This window comes from Rhinopithecus roxellana, chromosome 10 (assembly GCF_007565055.1).
Source record: "Rhinopithecus roxellana isolate Shanxi Qingling chromosome 10, ASM756505v1, whole genome shotgun sequence".
In the NCBI taxonomy this organism is placed as follows: domain Eukaryota; kingdom Metazoa; phylum Chordata; class Mammalia; order Primates; family Cercopithecidae; genus Rhinopithecus; species Rhinopithecus roxellana.
This window is the reverse complement of record NC_044558.1, coordinates 102,643,196-102,663,522: the sequence shown is the minus strand read 5'-3', so window position 1 is coordinate 102,663,522 and position 20,327 is coordinate 102,643,196. Positions and strand designations below refer to the sequence as shown.

Sequence of the window (20,327 nt, the reverse complement as noted above, 5' to 3'; positions counted from 1 at the left end):
CCACAGCCCCACCGCTCCCCTTTCCCATCCCCAGCTGTCTCTTCACGGGCCTGGACTGGAGGTGGAGGGCTGCCCGAGTCCTGCAGGGCCTGAGGCAAGTGCGGTCCGTGCTGGGTGCACTAAGTGGGGACCTCCAGTGGGCGCCGCAGAGCCCAGAGCTTTCCCTGGTAGTGATGGCCACGGGGCCGCCGCATGGCACAGCCTTTCCTGAGGGCTTGAGCCCCAACCGGAAGGCACCGTCACAGGCGGGCGCACAGCCCATGGGGCCTCGGCGCTGTGGGGAGGGTGCCCAGGCAAGTCCAGCTCTGGCGTGTGTGCTCCAGGGCCTCACCTGCAGCTCCTGGAGGCTGTGGCTGTTGGCTGCAGTGACTTGATTGCTTGTTAATTGCCCATTAATTGGGTAATTAGTGCTTTGAAGCCTAAACACTCATAAAAGCTGAATTTGCTGAGTAAGCAAGCATGGCATTTTTCAGGACCCGCCGCCCGATTATTTTGTGTAACCAGGTGCAAGGGTACCTCCACCTCCCAGGACAGTGAGAGGAACTCTGGTGGGCCTCAGTGCGGCAGGGCCCTGAGCAGAGGGTGAGCGTGGCCTCCGAGGCTTCTGCCACAGATTCAGAGCCTGGATTCAGGACTCAGAACCCACCCAGCACCACCCCCAGGCTGCACCCTGGTGGCTCCCATGCACTCGGTCCTCAGTGTCCCCACCGGGCAGCAGGTGGGTCCGTGGCAACTTGCGAGTGAGCCCAGTATGAGCCACATCCCCACACATTGCCCAGCCCCCACCCCCCACCCCTTGGACCCCACGGCAGCTCCTTCCAGGCACCCGCTCTTCCAGTCTCCAGAGAAGAAAGGCCTGGGGGATGGGCGGGAGGCGTCTGTGCCAGGATCAAGGTCAGGGAGGGAAAAGCTGGCTGTCAGGTGGGCCAGGAAGCCCCAGCCCCATGCTCCGGCCCACCCAGTCCTGCCCTCCAGCCTCATGCCCACCCAGTCCAGTCTCCCAGCCCCATTCCCCCACCCACCCAGTTATGCCTTCCAGCCCCACCCACCTAGTCCTGCCCCCCAGCCCTCTCTCAGTTGACCCCAGGTCCCTCCTGCCAGGTGCTGCCTTCCCTTGGCCTTGGGCCCCATTCCCTGTGGGTCACCCTGAGAGTGTGCCCAGCTGGTCCTGGCCACCTACCCACTCTGGTCCCTGGCACACCTCCGTCTGGCCTGGTGCAGCAGCAGAGCCCAGCCCCACACTGTCTCCTGCACCCAACCCTGCCAGAATGGAGGCCAGACATCCCCTCTCAGTGGGCTCCACACGCCCCGTGACCCGCGTACCACACATTGTCCCTGCTGGCCATCCTGTGGGCTTCCAAGCCACCTGCGGTGTATGTGGTGCCTGCTCTGGGCTCACCACATCAGCACCTGGAACCAGGCTCCAGGGCAAGCCCACTGTTCGCTGTACCTGCCTCACCTGGGGGGGCCACTCCCCGATGTCAGGAGGGCTCCCGGCCTCACACCTATGGCCCCACAAGCCCAGATCCCCAGCTCTGAGTCCTGGGCTCAGCTCCAGGCCCTTGCTGAGTGACCATGCAGCTGAAGAAAGTGCTTTTCCTCTGAACCTCTACTTCCTTACCTATGAAATGGGCTGATACTGCTGTGACCCTGGGGGCACAGCCCCACACCACACCCCTACCCCGAGGCACGTCAGGAGCAAATCCACTCAATGGGCCCCACCCATCCCATTCCATGCCAGAACTGTGGGAGGCCAAAGGCACCTCACCCTCAAGTGCCAGAGTTGGGCCCTGCGGCTCCAGGCTCTAGTACCCACACCCGTAACCCCCTGCCTACAAGGGGCCAGCAGCCCCCCGGTGGTCATGCACCCCCCCCTCCCCGGGGATAGCTGCCCGGCTGCGTGGGGTGAGTGCACGTGTGGCCCCCACCTGGCCACCCCCCCCCGCCGCCAGGCAGCCCAGTTCTGCCTGTGGAGGGGAAGGGAAGGGGAGCCCGGGCTGAGCCTGCATGGTGGAGGGGTGCGGATTCACGGGACTGAGGCAGCCGAAAGGGGCTGAGATGACCTTTCCAATCATGAGACATTTCACACAGTGTGAAGCTCGACTCGAAACCTTCCCAGCTGCTCCCAGCCCTGGGGGCCACCGGCACCACAGCAGCCCCTGCCCCTTATTTCAGCCAAATCACTTGATTGAAATACATTCCGTATCCCGCCCGGGTATGCAGCCCAAATGAAGGCGGGCCCCTTGGCACTGCCATCTGGGAAGATGGGGTCCCACAGGGCAGGGCATGGGGCCCACAGCCACTCATGCTCCTGCCCCATCCCTTCCAGAGCTGCTCCCCCGACTGCCCCGAGCCATCCATGGAGCTGGAGTTTCCAGGCTGCAGGTTCAGACAGTATAGGTCAAGCAGCTGAGCCGCCACCTGCCCCACAAGGGCCCAGCACAGGCGGCACAGGTGGCCCTTTTCCCCACTCAGTGGCATGCGGCTCCATGGCAGGTCCTGAGGCGCCCACGTGCCACATACAGACATTGGGACACGTGGCAGGACACTGAGGGCAGAAGCCACCAAGGGCAGGATGACCAGATGGTACAGGGGGAGGTTGGGAACTGGCACACGTAGGATGCACCATGGCACACGTGCACACAGCAGATGCTCATGTCCCTGGGTACCTGGGTGTGCACACACGGCTTAACAGGGCCCCATGGAGGACACGTGTGCACACTCGGGCCGCACACACTCAGCCAGGTGGGGCTTCTGCACCAGCATTCCCAGCAGCTTGGCCTCTCACTCGACACTCAGGGCAGGCCTTTCCACTCCGTCCCGCCCACGCCTTGCCACCGTTCGAGGCACCTCGGGTCGGTGCAGGCGCCCATGTTGTGGGGGCATTTTTTCTGCTGGTGAGGAGGGGTCAGGGCCCCCTGCCCCAGGTAGTTGTGTTCAGGAACCTTCATGCAGTGCCTCGGGGCAGAAACCCGGCCCTCACTGGCCCTGCTGGAGCAGCCCTGGCCCTGCCTCAGCCTCTCTCCCACCCACCGGGCCCAGGCAGCTCGCCTGGATGGGAAGCTGGGGAGGTGGAAGCATAGGCTGGCAGTGTTTCCAGTACCTTCCTCCAGTGCACGGCCCAGACCCTCCCCAGGACAGCCCCTTGGCCCCTCTGTCTCCTGTCTCCTCCCCATCCTGCCTGGTCAGGGTCCAGAGACCAAGGGACCCCTGGGAGCGGCAACCTCAACGCAGGGTCCCTGCTCATGAATTTTTCATGCCTTTGTTTGAGCAGTGGAATCAGACAGCCCCTGAGTGCAGCGAAGCCGTAATTAACGCTTGTGCTGAGAAGGGAAGGCGTTCTTTGCTGCTTAATAGCCGTGCTGATTGGTGTCTCCCCGTGTGCAGGGCTGACAGGCAGCCCCGACCCCAGCCCATAGCCGCCCAGGGTCTGGAAGGCGTGCAGGGAGGCCCGGGTGATGGGGGACAAGCTCCCTCCAGGCTCTTCGGGTAGCAACAGTGCACTGCCAACTGGCAGGGCCCGTGCCCGGCTGTGGGGTGGGCTCAGATGCCTCTGAGGGATGGGGAAAGGGGGAGAGGTTGGTGGCAGTGGTGGTGACAGTGACAGTGAAGATGACACTGATGGCAGCTCCCATTTATGAAGCCTGGACGCCAATGGCTGCTGTCCCGAGCCTGCCACGCATGTTGCCTCCTCCAACTCAGAAGCCCCACGAAGGTGCCACTTTCTCTGCAGATGAGGAAACTGAGGCTTGGAGAAGTGAAGAAGCCTCTGCCACGGTGTCCAGTGTCCACGAAGCAGTGGGGCCAGGACCCGCCCAGACCGGGTTCCACGAAGCAGTGGGGCCAGGACCGGCCCAGACCGGGCTCCAGGGTGCACGTTAACTCTGGGCTGTGCCCAGCATTTGACACCCTAGGGCTGGGGCCCAGAAGCTGGGGGAGGTGTCAGGAGCCCACAGGGAGCTGGCATGCGGGGATGCAGTTTCCTGTTTTCAGCAGGAAGCAGCCGTTGGTGCTCCTGAGAAGTCTCCAGGTGTTCAAATGTTGGCAGCCAATTTTTAAAAAACAAATCAGGCCAAACCAAACCAGTTCATGGCTTTAAAAGTCACGTCTCAAGGCCGTTGTCCACCTACAGGTGAGGATCTGGGAAGGCCGCTAATTAAAAGCCATGTCTCGAGGCTGTTGTCCACCCACGGGTGAGGGTCTGGGAAGGCCGCTAATGGAGCCTGGAGGTGCTAGGCATCCCCACCTCACAGCCACATCTGTGAATATGGTGACACGCAGTAGCCCCTGGGGTGGTCGGGGAACCCACTGTCATGGAGGAAGAAACAGGTGCTGGAGCTTCCGAGTCCCACCACAGCTCTCACACCCAGCTCGGGATGGAGGTGGGGCACATAGAGCTGCCCAGGGCCTGGGGGAGCTGAGCTGTGGGCTTAGGGTGGGGAGCCCTGGCTCATGCCTGGCCTCTGATCCTCGCTGCTGAGTGGTCTGGAACCCCTGGCAGGTGCCTCCCTCTGGCCACCCCACACCTTAGGCGTGAGGGCCAGAGCCCTGGGCAGGAGGAAGGAAGGGAGCCCAGTGTTTCGGAGGCAGAGGCTGTCCCCATGGCCACTCACCAGAATCACCTGACTGCTACTTCCCATCCCAGGCACCCAGGTTTAAATAGTCTAGGGGCCCCGAGCCTTGGTGCGGTTTAAAACCGGAGTGACTGAGGGCATGGGTGGAGAGAACAAGCACTGACAAGTGGTTTCGAGGGCCATTATTGGATGGTGAGGCCAGACAGACTCAGAGGGGCCTTGTAGGCTGGCAGACCATGGTACAGGGAGCTGCTGCCTGCTGGCTGCCGTTGGAGCTCAGGACAAGTAGAGAAGGAAAGACTTGATGTCAGGGTCTCCTTGTGGCTGCAGGAGGGCTCAGCTTTCCAGCCTTGGCCGTCAGGATCATAGACAACCATGAACACTGCCAGGGCCGAGAGACTCTAAAACTCCCAGACTAAGACTTCACCTACTCCAGGGTAGATGGCATCTTCTCGGTCTTGGCTTTGTGGGCAGACGATGATGGTGATGATGGTGACGATGATTGTGGTGATGGTGACGGTGGTGATGGTGACGATGATGGTGGTGATGGTGACGGTGGTGATGGTGACGATGGTGAGGACGGTGACGATGGTGAGGATAGTGACGGTGATGATGGTGACAGTGAGGATGGTGACAATGATGGTGACGATGGTAACAATGATGGTAATGAGGATGAGGGTGATGTGATGGTGACTGTGGTGAAGATGGTAGTGAGGATGATGTGATGGTAATGATGGTGATCGTGGTGATGGTGGTGAAGATAATTGTGATGGTAGTGCTGTCGAGGATGGTGACACGATGACGACAGTGATAATGGTGGTGGTAATGAGGATGGTGATGGTGGTGGTGTGAAGATGGTGATGACAGTGGTGATGGTGATAGTTGTGACAATGGTGGTAGTGATGGTGATGGTGAGGATGGTGATGGTGGCAATGGTGATGGTGAGGATGGTGGTGTTGGTGATGGTGAGGATGGTGGTGATGGTGGTGATGAGGGTAATGGTGATGGCAATGAAGATGATGATGGTGGTGATGATACCGTCATATGTGTGTAATGTACTGACTATATATCAAGCACTGCCTTAGTGCTTTGCACATATTCACTTACTTCAGCCACACAATAACCCTATGAGCTGTAAGGGAGAACCCTGTAAGTTGTTCCTATTTACAGAAGCGTAAACTGAGACACAGAGAGCTCAAGGCCTCGCCCAGCGTGGGGCAGTGAAGCACGGAGCCGGCGTCTTCTTTGGAGCCTGAGTCTTGGCCTCCTGACCATGCCCAGCATGTCCCTTCGGGGCCTGAGGTCTGTCCTCTGCTCCCAGGCATTCCTGCCTATCCCAAACCCACACAGGGTGATGTTCCCTGGGCCACTGAGCCCAGCCCCAGCCCCAGCCCCGTGAAAGGTCGCCTTACTCAGGCAGCTCCCAAGAGACAGATGTGTCTCTCTCCTTTTCCTCCTTGCCCTGAATAATTGCCTCATTCCATGCCGACTCCACTGCAGTTAAATATTAATTCAGTAGGACTTAATAACATGAATTAATTCAGCCCCGCCTGCGCTGTCTGACAGTGCCGTGCTGTTTGGTTAATTAGAGGATTCATGCGCTTGCTGGAAAGCACCCCTTACTGCCTCCTTGCTGTTGGATACATTAAACCCTCGCCTGTGCGGTCAGCCTGGCTGGGTCCAGTCACAGACCTGAAACCCATGGGGAGATCTGTAACTAGCTCTGGGCTTGTGGGAGCTGCTAGCTCCAGCCCATGGGTCTCAGGGCCAACCCAGGCTCAAGCAGGGATCTGGATGCAGGGACAAGAGCAGAGGCCGGACTGGGCAGGTGGCCCCTAGGCCATGGGTGCACCCGTGTGGCCCCAAGTGTCAAGCTGCTCTCAAGGCCTGATTGGCCGGAACCCGCCAGTGGTGGGATTGCCGTTTCCCAGTCGAAGGCTCTGCAGCGCAAATTAAGCAGGGAGAGGCCTTCCTGGGGGTCCCCAGAAGTCCCACTGTGAGGGCAGAGGGCACCTGATGCCCCCATAGGCTCCAGATGCTGGAGGGGCTGCCTCCTGACCTGCCTCCAGGGCGCACTCCCTCTCTGTCCTCCCCAGGCTCCCCGTGTGCAGAGGGCACCCTCGGCACAATCTCGGCTCCTGCTTTGCCCTCTTCTGGCCCTCTCAGCCCTGGCGTGTTCTGGCATGTTCCGGCATGTTCCTCCCCTCCCCTGCGCTCCCTGCAGGAGCTTGTGTGCCTGGTCTGGGCCCTCCCCTGCCCCACGTCCTAGTCTTTGCTTCCTTTGTTCCTGGCTGAGCCTGGGCAGTTCCATTTCATACTTTCCTCTGCAGACACCAAGGCCCGCCCATATCACAGCAGGGGAGATGGAGGCCTCCAGGGGCCCAGGGCCACCAGCAAAGCTGGTCCGCATGTCGGGGTCCTGTGCCCAGCCCTTGGCAAGCTCTGCACCTGCGGCCTCTGGGGCGGGGCGGGCCTGGTTCTGACTTGGAGCCCTCAGTACTTGTGTGGTGGGCCCTGCTGGGCAGGTGCGGGTGGGACTGAGGCCCTTCTCCTCTGCCTCTCATCCTAAAGGCCAGACCAAGGGGGACCCTAGGAGAGGGCTTGGCCATGGCTGAAAGGCCACACCAGGAGGGACCCTAGGAGAGGGCTTGGCCACAGCTGTGTAGCCAGAAGTGGCTCACACCTTCCTCCGTGTGGGAAGGAACACGCACCGCGGGGATCTTGGCCCAGCCCACCAGGGCAGTGCACAGCCAGGACAGACAGCCTGTCAGCCTCAGGAGACCCCCCTCCACAGGCCCACCCCAGCTGCCCAGCTTCCCCAGGGGTCCCAGCCGGGGTCCCACCAGTAGGAGTCACCTGGAGTGTGACTTGTCATGCGCTGGGAGCAGCCCTTTCTGGCTGCAGAGTGTCTGTAAAGCGCGTTTCACACCGTGCCGTGAACTCCGTCACCAAAAGCTCTGCAGCTGTGGCTGGACATGGAGGGCGGCCATGCGTTCGAACCTGCATTAATCCAGGGGGCTCCACACAGGAGGGCACCGCCCACATGTCCGGCTGGCACTCGCCACCCTCCATACACTGGGAGTTTATTTTCCAGCATGTCGTTCATTCGACGTGAATACCTCATAATTGCAGTTGCCAAGAAGGGATTTTTTCTCTTGATTCTTTTAGGGGACACTGCAGTCAGTGTGTTCTTGGTAAAGCTCTGCTCACTGAAAATGGAAAGCGGATTTTTTTTCAGGATTGTCACACCCCCACCCTAACCAGCCAAGCTGACAGACGGCGCTGGCATCCAGTGTCTAACCCTGAGTGGCTGTGGCCCTCTGTGTGCTGCCAGCCCCTCCTCAGCCCCCGGCTGTCCTGACCCCAGAGGCTCCCAGGCTCTGCCCACCATGAGGAGCTGGGGTGCCTGGATCTCCCAGCCCATGTGGTGCCATCGATCCCGTCGGGGGGTCACTGGGGACAGCGGGGCTGTCCTGGGCCAGAGGCTGCCCTCCTTCCTGGTGTGAGGAAGGCTCTGGCTGGCCTGGGATGGGGGTCTTCATGGCCGCCCTGCTTTGAGGGTCTGACCAGTGAGGGCTCCTCTCAGGCTGCCGGGCCGGTCTTGTCCCCACCGCTGGTGAGTTGGCCGGCCTGGCTGTGCCCCATTGTCCATCCCACCCGGCGGGCTGTGATCCAGGTCTTTCTGGTGCAGCGCCGGGCCCTGGCCCAGGTTCCTCCTAACCACCCCGACCACCTGGGCCTGCTGGCACCTCCCTCTCCTGGCAGCAGCCAGGGCCGCCCCCCCACCCCGTGCCCCTGCAGCCTGGCTGCTACCATGCCCCGAGCGGGTGACACCAGTTGGTGTGGCTCTGACTCACTTCTGTCTCTCTGTTCCTGCAGTGCGACAGCGAGAGCGGCCCGGACGACAAGGTAAGCCCAGCGTCTTCCTCCTGGGCTCGGCTGATGGCCCTGCCCTCCCCTGCTGACTCTGGCCCTGCGAGATGGGCCCTGGAGACCAGGCAGAAGGTCGGGCACTGGGGGGATCCCCCTGCCCAGTGGGTGCAGGGGGCTTGTGGCCTCCCAGGTGTGGTGGTGCTGGGGGTGCTGGCCTCTCCTGGCTGTGGAAGAGCCTGTCCAGGGCTGGGGCCAGTACCATGGCTGGCGGGACACAGGCCCAGGTGGGCATCAGTGCTGCCCCAGCCAGGAGGGTGCCCTGGGCAGGGCTGCCGTGGGGTTGGGCACATCAGCTCCAGCTCCTGGGCAGCAGAGGGCAGCTGGGCCTGTGCCCCGGGACTGGCCCCATCAGTCCTGAGGGAGCAGGGGCAGAGCCCAGCCCCCACCCTAAACCCAGTAGCCCCCAGAACCGGGAGGGAGGTGCCCAGCCTGTGACCACATCACAGTCCCCCTCAGTGTGCAGGAGCAACACAGTCCCCACCAGTGCAGGATTCCTGCAGCCTGAGCCAGGAGTGAAGAAGCCCCTGGAGCAGCCCCTGAGCCGCGTCCCCTCAGAGCCTCGAAGCAGCTTCCATGGGGCTCTCTTTGTGCCCCAGGGCTGCTCCCGGGCCCAGGCCTGCCCCACTTATCCCAAAGCCTCTCGGGGAGGAACCGTCACCTCCCGTGGCCGAGGAGCATCAGGCCCAGGAGGGTGAGGAGGCTGGGCAGGCGGCGTGAGGTCCTGGCTCGTCACCACTGCACCTCACTGTCCCCCTGTGACTGCCAAGGGCCAGTCAGGGACACCTGGATGGGGGTGAGGGCCCTGCCAGATGTGCCAGGGAAGTGGATACCCCGGCCTCAGAGACGGCCCTGCAGAGGCCCAAGGCGGACTGCATGTGTGCGACGATTCTCACTTGGGCCAGGGAGACACTGCCCTGGGTTTCCAGGCAGGCTTTTATGAATGGAACAGTTTCACGAGGGGTCTGCACAGGGGTTACGGGACGCCCACAGTGGCCTGTGTCCCGGCAGGAGCTGTCTGGGCTGTGGGGTCTCACAGCTGAGGGCCCGGTGGGGGTCCAGATATTGGAGCCAGAGCGGCGGTGGCTGGGAGAGGAGGGCTGGGTGGTTCAGTTAGTGATGCCCCAAGAAGTCAAGGTAAGTCGCCACTGAAGCCAGACGCCGGGCTGTGCTGGCTCCTTCGGTCACTGCAGCCTGGGCTCTGGGGCAGGCGCCACGTGGCCACAGTGTCGGGTTCAGCCGTGTCTGGGGCTCCAGCTTCCTGGGCTGCTTCCAGCCACGGCGTTCCTGCGCCACGCACCTCTCCTCACCCGTCCACAGATGGACAGCGTTGGGGACATGTCCTGGTGGTCACGAAGCCCACGCGAGTGGCCTCACCCGGGACCCTGCGTGGCTCCGCGTGGCCCTCAGCCCCTGCCCACAGCTCCTGCTCTCAAACCCGGACAGGGCCTAACATTTCACAGGAGTGACGTTCGTCCTGATCTCAGGAATGAAAGGAGGTCACGGGCACCAGGACAGAGCCGCTCAGCCCCTCCCCACCTCCTTTCATTTAAAAGCAGTGTTTGGGGAAGACACTCCACAACCCAGGGCTGCTCTGAGAAAGGCAGGAAGAGGGGATTTCTGGAGCCTGGGGCCTGCTGGGGGCTCCCTCTCCCCTCCTCGCCTGCCTTGCAGAGGTGAGGCAAAGCCACCTGCGGCCCCGGAGGCCAGGTCCATGTGGCGTAGGCGATGCTGGCGGGGAAGGCTGATGGCCACCCCCCATAACCGCACACCCCCAGTGTCCAGCAACCAAGGGTAACGCCAGCCTCTGGGACCTGACCGGTGTCTGTGCAGGCTGTGCCTGCAGTGATGCGGCCCCTGCCTGGGCCTGGGCTGGAGGCCGAGGGGTCCATGGGAGAGCACGGGCTGAAAGAGGGTTCTCGAATGGGGTCAGGTGGAGTCTGCGTGTGTCTCTGAGACGCCTGAGCCGCCCCAGGGGCGATGACCAGCTCTGGGCGGTGTCCGGGAGGCTGAGTCCAGGCCAGGGCTCTGCACACGGAGGGTCCCGGCAGTCAGGTGAGGCTGGCATCCCTGCACGCGGAGGATCCTGGCAGGCAAGGTTGGCATTCCGTGCTGTTGGGGCTGTGTTGGGGCTTCCTGAGGCTGTGGTGGCCACGGGTCCTGAGGAGGACGGCAGGGGAGGGAGAGCGGCTGCCAGCCTTTCTCCAGGGCAGCACTTCAGGTCACGCCCACTCTGGGGAGAGCAGCGAGGCCTGGCGGGGCGGGAGCGGAGAAGGCAGCTCCGCCAAACACTGAGTCCCGGCGATGGTGGCTCCTTCTGGCTGCTGCAAGGTCTGAGCACCCGCGGACGTGGGGCAGGGTGCTGGCAGAGTGGGTGGGACCCGCCTGCGGCCCCGTTTGCTTCTGTTGGGGGGCAGCTCCCGGAGGCCGGACAGAGCAGCAGAGCGGGCCAGGAAAACTTCAGGGGCCTCTCCTGTTGGCCCGTCAGCCTGTCCATCTCTTGTGACCTTGGGGCATGCTCTGAGGGGGGTCCCAGGCTGACTCGACAGAAGCCGAGGTGGGGACAACCCTGGTGCGTTCTGGGAGCCGGTAGCGCATCTCCTGCAGCAGAGCTAGAGGGAGGAGCCCAGAGCACACAGCAGGAGTTTCCGTTTCCTTCCAAGTGTGTGGGATGCTGCACCATAGGACACCCCCGTCCAGACGTCTCCATGTCTCCGTGGCATCCAGCCCCTGATACTCGGAAGTCAGCTTTCTGAGTTGGGGAGAGTTGGGGAGAGTTGGGAGGGTAGGAGGCCTTGGTCCCTCCTGGTCTTCTCTGCCCGGTGCTGGGTTCAGGTGGTCAGGAACTTTCTCTGGGCAGAGGGTGTGTATGGAGCCCATCCAGATGCACACAGAGGCATAAGCAGGTGTGGAAAGTCAACCAGCGCCCCACTGGCCGTCCCCAGCCCTCCTCCCTACCCGCCAGGAGCAGCGTCATCCAGATCTCTGTCCCTGGGCACTGCTGTGCAAGGCTGGCACCCCTGCCAGGGAGCAGGCGGCAGAGGCAGGAGGGACAGAGCCCTGTAGGCTCCAGATGGCAGAATTCCTGGCTCTGAGATGGGAACATGGGGGCGCTTTGCATCAGCAGTGCCCAGAGTCCCCTCCACAGCCCCAGGCTTGTGTGGAACCCATCTGTGAACTGGATGTGGAAAGAAGGTCCCCGAGTGCCCACGTTTACAGGGACCTTTGGAGACCCTCACTCAGACCTGGGAAGCCCATTGCTCACATGGCCTGGCTGCTCCCAGTGGGCAGGAGACGGAGAAGCCACAGACAGCGTCCTGGGTGCGGTCTGTGGCAGTGACCCAGCAGACATGCAGGGAACAGCCCTGCCTGCAGAAGCAGATGCTGGGGCAGGTGGCAGTGCACCTGGAGGAAGCCTCCTGGACGCGGTGGGGAGGGCGTGGGTGCACGTCTCAGGCCAGTGTGCTTCCATGTCTTATCCCACATCTGTGGGTTTGAGCTTGGTCTGGGGTGCCAGCTCCCACCAGGCCAGCCACACCTTGGGGACTCACCCTGGGCTCTCCTGCCACTCAAGGTGGAGACTCTGGGACAGCCCTCCTCCACGTGAACAGACCGACCGAGACACCTCTCCACCACCTCCCTCACGCTGTGCCCGCCCAGCTCTCCCCCCAGAGGGCACCTGCCTTGCGAAGCCCCTCCTGGCCCTTGGTAGCTGACGGGAGACTCGGATGCTGCCAGACGGCCCCTTCGCAAGTCTGTGGTTTGTGTCTAACTGCATTTTCCTTGGAAAAGTATGGGGTGAAGAGCGATATGGGGCTCCATAGGCAGCTGCCAGGTGGTGGTGGCCTCGCTCCTCCTGCTGCTGGTGGCCGCCACGGCCGCCTCGAGGGACAGCTGTCTGGCCTGTCTGCAGAAGCCCACCAGGAAGCACCCCCAGTGCTGGGCCTTGGCCAAGAGCACCGGCCTGGAAGGGGTAGGGCTTGGGGACAGCGGCATGAGGTCAGACATAGCGTGGGGTCGACCCCGCAGGCAGCCCATCATCCACAGCCTCCATGTTCTGTCTGCAAAATGGGGCCACAGTGGAGCCTGGGCAGAGGATAAAGCTGCCCACCACCCCGAGGCCAGACCCCAGAGGGCTGGAGGCCAGCCAGTCCTCCATACCCAGCCCCTCCCCAGCAGACCCTTCTTCCAGTGGGGCGCTGTGCCTGACTGGGTCCTTTCTGAACCTCTGCCTTCTCGTCGCTGAAGTTCGTAGGTTCTTGTTCTTGGGAACCGCGAGTTCAGGCACTACCAGCAGGACAGACAGAGGGACGGATGGACGGCTGGACAGCCTGAAGGCCCCTGCCATGGGCACTCATCCCACAGGACAAAGGGACGGCTGGACGGCTGGACAGGCTGGAGGCCCCTGCCATGGGGCACTCACCCCGCGGGACGGACAGAGGGACGGATGGATGGCTGGACAGGTTGGAGGCCCCTGCCATGGGCACTCACCCCACAGGACAAAGGGACGGATGGACGGCTGGACAGGCTGGAGGCCCCTGCCATGGGGCACTCACCCCGCAGGATGGACAGAGGGACGGATGGACGACTGGACAGGCTAGAGGTCCTCTGCCATGGGGCACTCACCCCGCAGGATGGACAGAAGGGCGGATGGATGGCTGGACAGGCTGGAGGCCCCTGCCATGGGCACTCACCCCACAGGACAAAGGGACGGATGGACAGCTGGACAGGCTGGAGGCCCCTGCCATGGGCACTCACCCCACAGGACAAAGGGACGGATGGACGGCTGGAGGCCCCTGCCATGGGGCACTCACCCCACAGGATGGACAGAAGGGCGGATGGATGGCTGGACAGGCTGGAGGCCCCTGCCATGGGGTACTCACCCTATGGGACGGACAGAAGAGCGGATGGATGGCTGGACAGGCAGGAGGCCTCTGCCATGGGGCACTCACCCCATGGGATGGACAGAAGGACAGATGGACGGCTGGACAGGCTGGAGACCCCTGCCATAGGCACTCACCCCGCAGGACAGAGGATGGATGGACAGCTGGACAGGCTGGAGGACCCTGCCGTGGACACTCACCCCGCAGGACAGACAGAGGATGGATGGACAGCTGGTCAGGTTAGACAGAAGGGCAGTGGACGGCTGGACAGGCTGGAGGCCCCTGCCATGGGCACTCACCCTGCAGGATGGACCGAGGGTGGTGGACGGCTGGACAGGCTAGAGGCCCCTGCCATGGGCACTCACCCCACGGGACAGACAGAGGATGGATGGATAGATGGTCAGGCTGGAGGCCCCTGCCATGGGCACTCACCCTGCAGGACAGACAGAGGATAGATGGACGGCTGGTCAGGTTAGACAGAAGGGCAGTGGACAGCTGGACAGGCTGGAGGCCCCTGCCATGGGCACTCACCCTGCAGTTGCTTGGCCTCCACAGGGTCCTGGGAAGTTTCCAGTGTGTGGGTTATGCCTTTGTTATATCCGGCTGCCGGTAGGCCAGGCAGGCACCTTCTGAGGAAGGGTTGCTGCATGAATATGTGGCTCACGGAGGCCTTCCTCTGTGTGTGACTCACACCCACCCACCCCAGCCCACTCCTGGGAGCACCGTTCCGGGGGCTTTGGAGGCCCATCCATCCTTCCCTAGGGACGGAAGTGCAGGGAGCGGTATCCCTGGTACTACCGTCTCTGGTGAACTTGGGCCAGGACTCCCTTTGCTGGACATAGACCCTACCCACACCAGGTGACCATGGGGTGACCTCACAGGGTGTGCGGGGTTCTGAAGCCGCCACCCTCCTGCCTGAGCCCTGCACTTTGACCTGGGGCTGCTGAGCCCAGCAGGGCCTAGAGAGGGTTGGCTCAGTGGGGCATGGGGGCCTTGGGTGGTTGGGTCCCCGAGACAGGCCGTCTGTGCTGTCTGTATGGCAGGCTGTGGGGCCCGGCTTGCCTGGGTCCCACGTGGTAGAACTCGGCGTTTGTGGGGGGCCTGCTGGGGGCAGGAAGGGGTGGCGCCCCACCCTGAGCTGGTATCCATGCTTCACTGGAGCCAGGCTGAGGGCATGGGCAGAAGGTGCGGACCTGTCTGTCCCTTTGAGGACCAAGGTCATGACCACCACAGAGCGAGCACCCGGGTCCTCAGATCAAAGGCCCAACAGCCAGCGAGGCTTCTGCACCGGTCCCAGCAGAAGCGGGGCCTGGCTGAGGCAGTGACATCACAGACTCGGGGCAACGCGAGCAGAAGGGGGTCTCAGCGTCCCACAGCTGCTATGACAAGTCCCCGTAAACACAGTCACTCAGAGTGGCACAAGCTGGTGGCAGCGGTTGAGCTGGAGGTCCAGGGCGGGTCTCACCAGGCTGAAGTCAAGGTACCGACCTCAGGGGAATTGGTTTCCTGCTTTTCCCAGCCTCAGAGGCCCCACTTGGCTGTACCTGGGCAGCTGCTCCACTCCACGGGCCTGGCCTCGCTCACGGGGCTCCAAGAACAGAGCCTGGATTGTCCTGAGGGCTCTGTGGTGTCCCTGTCGGGGCAAAGGAAGATTTAGGATGCACTGGAAACCCAGAAGTCCAGAGAAGGGGCTCAGAGCCATCAGTCACCACGGGGCACCTCGAGGGTCCCACAAACACCACAGCGGGCGTCAGACCTTGAAGCGTCGGGAAGGGCCTCGCCGCCTTGGGAGGGGTCAGCAGTTAGCAGAGGACCCTGGGCAGTGGCAGGGAGCAGTGACAAGGGCCCCCATTCAGGCCCTCACCCCTGGCATGTGGAGGAGGTGCTGCCCTGCCTCAGAAGCCTCGAGGGCAACCCACACCCTCAGGAGGCCCAGCTGGGGGCGTCATTGCAGGGCACCAGCAGAAACTGGGGTCCGAAAACAGCGGCCCAGAGTGGATTTGGAACAGACGAGGGTGTCACAGAAAGGATGTTTCATAAGGTGGGTTTTGATTAGTATGTTTAAATAAATGTAATTTAATTGATGTTAAACATGCATCTTAATGCTTTTCTAAAATGTGCAATTGGGCCAGTTGCGGTGGCTCATGCCTGTAATCCCAGCACTTCAGGAGGCTGAGGCGGGCAGATCACTTGAAGTCAGGAATTCGAGACCAGCCTTGCCCACATGGCAAAACCCCGTCTCTACTAAAAATACAAAAATTAGCCAGGTGTGGTGGCGGGTGCCTGTACTCCCAGCACTTTGGCAGGCCGAGGCGGGCGGATCACCTGAGGTCAGGAGTTTAAGACCAGCCTGGCCAACAAGGCAAAACCCCGTCTCTACAAAAAATACAAAATTAGCTGGGTGTGGTGGTGCGTGCCTGTAGTCTCAGCTACTCGGGAGGCTGAGGAGGGAGGGTCACCTAACCCAGGAGGTCAAGGCTGCAGTGAGCTGAGATTGTGCCATTGCACTCCAGCCTGAGTGACAAAGTGAGACTCTGTCTTCAAAAAATTGAAAAATAAAATGTGCAGTTGGAACTGTATCTCGAAACCGGAAACCAAACATTCTGGCGACAAGCTTGTGTGGCCTTTGGCCCCATCCTGCCCCCTGCTGGGGGCGACCTCCACGGCAGACCTTCTGAGCCCTGGTTTCCTTGCCTGTAAAATGGAGTAGCGCCGGCCCGGGCCTCTGTGGGGATGGCCGAATTCGATGGGTTTGGGGGAGGTACGCGTTTCCTGTGATTTAATATTTAACAAATGTTAAACCTGCGCTGTGCACAGCTCTGCTCGGTTGGGAATGCAGCCGTGGTGTATCTCCGGAGGGGGTCACGGCTTTCCCCGGCAGGCAGCCCGGGGCCGTGGTGTCCCGTGGCCTTCATGGTAGCCGCCCCACCCGAGCGTGAGCATGGGGGCCACACCCACAAGTCCGGCATCATGGTGTCAGTTTCGAGCTCCCTCCAGAGGCCCCAGAGGAGGATCCTTCCTGCCTCTTCCCACTCCTGGTGACCCCGGCATCCCTGGCTGGTGGCCGCATTACTCCTGTCTCTGCCCCTGTCCGTCCTCACGTGGCCCCTCCTCTGTGTGTGTTTTTGTGTCTCTTCTCCTCAAAATGTCAGTGCTCGGATTTAGGTTCACCTGGATAACCTGGGACAGCCCCATCTGAGGATCAGGATGGGTGGGGGCTTGGGGCCTGCAGGTGGCCCCATCTTTCTCCTAGAGGGCACTCGTGCCTGTGTACCAGCCTGCAGGGCCGGTTGTGGCCTCAGGGTTCGGGAAGGTGCTGCCATCAGGGCCTCGGCACAGCATCCCTGGGCTCTTCCCCCAGCCCCTGGGATCCTCTCTGCTCAGAGGCTTTCCCTGGTTTCTGCGAAGTTCCGGCGCCTTCTGCCCTTTCCCCAGGAGCTGAAATTTTCTGGGATTTGCATTTCCGGGCCGGCAGCCTCTGAGCATCTCTATAGGTGATTCTGGCTTTTGCTTTTTTCCCGACATTCTGGATGGAGATGGCAAACGCACGGTTCTCCGGGCTCCCCATGAAACCACCCTCGGGCCTGGGGAGCCTGGCCTACCCCTCACCTATGCACCACAGCCCTGCTCAGAGAGTGCACACCTCTGTGGCAGGCAGAACTGCAGAGTTATTCCATGGCAAAGCCACACTGCTAAAATGGCCGTGGCCTGCAATAGCAGGCGCAGGCCTAGGCCCAACCCCCCCAGTCCAGAGCCTGCTAGGCGTGTCTAAGTGTTCATCCTGTGGGACGCCCCTCTCCAGGCCTTCCTGCTGCCCCCACCATCCACCCCTGTCCTGTGGGACACCCCTCTCCAGGCCTTCCTGCTGCCCCCACCATCCACCCCTGTCCTGTGGGACGCCCCTCTCCAGGCCTTGCCTGCTGCCCCCACCATCCACCCCTGTCCTGTGGGATGCCCCTCTCCAGGCCTTCCTGCTGCCCCCCACCCCTGTCCTCGGACCTGGCGGCATCATGGTCACTAGGCCACACAGCCCAATTCAAGGATATATGCCCCGCAGAGTGGCAGCCTTGAGGAAGCAGTCTTGTGGTCTCCCGGCCCCGGCACTCAGCTAACCATGGCCAATTGGAGGCTGGGTGCCCCCCAGGGCAGTTCCCAGGGTGATCCAGTGTCCCGGGGTGGCTGGGGCAGCATGGCTGAGAGGACGCTATGTGCCCTGCACTCCCTGGTAATGGTTGGGGTCTCCAGCACCTTCCCATGATGACCCCCCCAGACCCCCCGCCGGTGCATAACGATGACAGACAGTTACAGTTGTGTGGTTGCTGAACCGTAAGCTTTGGATAAATGTGCCTCTGAACACCACCATCAAGTCCCTAAGTGGATTATGTATATTTGGCCTGGAAGCCTGATGTTTAATATCAGCGTGCTCTCCACTGAATGCCTTTCTTTCTCCAGATAATCTATTCCCACTCTGCTTCCTTCTAGACTTCTAACCTCGTTACATCTTTCATATCAGAGCTACTCTCCTTTCTAAATAAAACACAGACCTGCCCCCGGTTCTCAGGGTCTAGTTTCACTCCCAAACTGGGGCGCAGGGCTGTGGGGCAGGGCTCGAGGCTGGGTTTTCGACCCTGTTGACCCAGGCCAGGATCTCTACCTGTTCCTGGACAGTCAGTGCTGAAGGCAGCCTCGGGACTGAGGTTGGAAAGTGGGGTTGGAAGCCTCGTTTGTGGGAGGAAGATGGCTTCTCCTGTGATTGGAGTGGTGAGGTCCCAAGAGAGAAGCTGGCCACATTGAGACTGTGGCCGTAGCCCAATTGGAGCTGGCCAGTTGCTGCCCCTCAATTCCTTCTTCCTGATCCCCCAACTCCCCGGACCCCGGGCCCCTGTGCTCTACACCCGGAGAAGGAGCCGATGGCAGCACAGCTTCTCAGGGCTGAGGATACACTGGCCCCATCTATGCAGGGACCCCAGAGCAGGGCCCGGGGATGGCATCCCTCCCAGGGCCAGGCATGCAGGAAGGGGCTGAGCTAGAGTTGTGCCTGAGTCTGTCTTCTCTCCTCCCCTCCCGCTGCCCGTTCCCTCTCTGTGGGCCTCGCCATCCAGACTCCCAATGGACAGAAATGACCTCGACACAGGGCCCCTCCATGGCCTTTGTCCTCACGGTCCCTCCTGGCTGGTTTTGCCCAGGCCAGTACCCTGGGCCTGACCCTAACCCTGACATCTCCCTGAGGGCTCCACGCATCTCAAATGGAACAGCCCCATCCCCATCTCAGGAGTGGCCCACCACCTTCCTAGAGGAGTGTCCCTGCTGAGCCATGAGCCCTGCAGCCAGCCTGCTGGCTCAGCCCAGCTCTGCCATAGACCAGCCACGCCAGCAGCACGTCTGTTTGCTCGTCAGTGAGACGAGTGGTGACCTGTCCAAGTCCTGAGAGTACAGGCTTCAGGGCCTTGTGGCTTGCGGCACGCAGTACATCTGGAAGTGCACAAGTGCATGCCGTTTTCATGGCAGGAAACAGCAGGAATTTGGGGGCCACTTGCTGCTAAAGGGAATACGTGTATTTGGTTAAACAGTTCAAATAGAACCTGAGGGCTGGAACTCCCTGGCTGAGGCCCACCTTGGCGACTCCTTCTATACCGTTGGAGGTGTCCTGCGCATGCTGGCGCCTTTGGGAATAGAAAGTGCTGGTCTAGCTTGCAGAGGGCTCCATCGAACCCGTGTGGGAGCCGCTCCCGCGGTTTGAATGGCTGCAGGTTCCCCCATGGATGGCCCTGCCTGGGCCAGGCTTCCAAGCCCAGAAATAGAAACGTGGCCCCAGCTCCCACCTCATTCCTGAAACCTGTGCCCAAGTCCTCTGTCCCTGGCCCGACCAGAGCCGGCCTCCCTGTGTGCCCCCAGCCACGCAGCAGCTTGGAGGGACCAGACCTTAAACACTTCCCAACTGCCGGGTCCAGAGTTGTGCCCTTCCTCCATTATTCATAACGTTTGGGTTCGCAGTTGGTGTCCTGGTTTCTGCCTGAGTGGGCACTGGGATGGAAGGTCCTGCCCGGGGTGTCTGGGTCGGCCAGGGGCACATAAGCAGCCTTTGCAGGAAGGCGTGGCTGGGTTTGGATCCGAATTCAAGCGCCCCACCCTAAGGGAGAGCCAGGTGCTTCCTGTCCCTCCCAAGGGGTTCAGGGCGGTGGTCTTGGGGGGTGCGCTGTGCGGCCGTTTGCAGCTACAGCAGCTGCTTGGAGCCGTCTCCGCCTTTGCACCCCCGTTTCACAGAGGGAGAAACCGAGGCCCAGGGAGGGCGGGACTTGCAGGGGGTGGTTGGGGGGAGGGCTCCTCTCCTAAGGTGCCAGCTCTCCACAGTGGCAATGAGGTCGCTCTTTTTTCCTTTTATTGAGACTGGGTCTTGCTCTGTCACCCAGGCTGGAGTGCAGTGGTGCAATCTCGGCTCACTGCAGCCTCCACCTCGCGGGCTCAATTGATCCTCCCACCTCAGCCTCCCGAGTAGCGGGGGCCACAGTCGCGCGCCGCCACCTCTGGCTAATTTTTTATTTTGTAGAGACGGGGGTCTCCCTATGTTGGTCAGGCTGGTCTCGAACTCCTGGGCTCAAGTGATCCGCCCACGTTGGCCTCCCAAAGTGCTGGGGTTACAGGCGCCCGCCACCGCGCCTGGCTGTCCCCCTTTCTGACTCAGTTTTCCCTTCTGGGAGCGGGGTGGCAGCTGTCCACAACTTTTTGTTGTGAGGACCGGAGGAGCAGCGCCCACACAGCGCTTAGTGCGGCCGGCGCTGCGCGCGCTTCCCCGGGTGGCCGCGATCGGAGGCAGCGCGTTCGGACCCCGGGCCGGCGGCGGGCGCGGGTAGATCGGCGCCTCGGGGCTGGATTAGTCGGGTCTGCCCGCGCCCCGCCCCCGCCCCGCCCGCGCTCCCGCCTCCCGCGCGCCCAGCTCCGC

General features: G+C 61.9%; 1 protein-coding gene and 1 pseudogene across 24 annotated transcripts in view; both read left to right on the top strand.

Moving 5' to 3' along the window:
- Positions 1-20,327, top strand: part of FBRSL1 (fibrosin like 1) — a 93,809-nt gene that overhangs the window by 47,969 nt on the left and 25,513 nt on the right. For 14 of the 23 annotated variants that reach the window (XM_030938440.1, XM_030938444.1, XM_030938441.1 and 11 more), the window contains one exon: positions 8,454-8,579. The exons of 3 other annotated variants lie outside the window; for them this stretch is intronic. In XM_030938440.1, coding sequence (XP_030794300.1) covers positions 8,454-8,579 — 126 coding nt within the window. The remainder of the gene's footprint in view (positions 1-8,453; positions 8,580-20,327) is intronic. 6 more of the 23 variants (XM_030938452.1, XM_030938443.1, XM_030938458.1 and 3 more) reach the window with 1 other exon arrangement.
- Positions 8,602-15,597, top strand: LOC115899914 (annotated as a pseudogene). The gene is made up of 3 exons (XR_004059504.1): positions 8,602-13,265; positions 13,391-13,621; positions 13,876-15,597. The product of XR_004059504.1 is annotated as an uncharacterized LOC115899914 (transcript).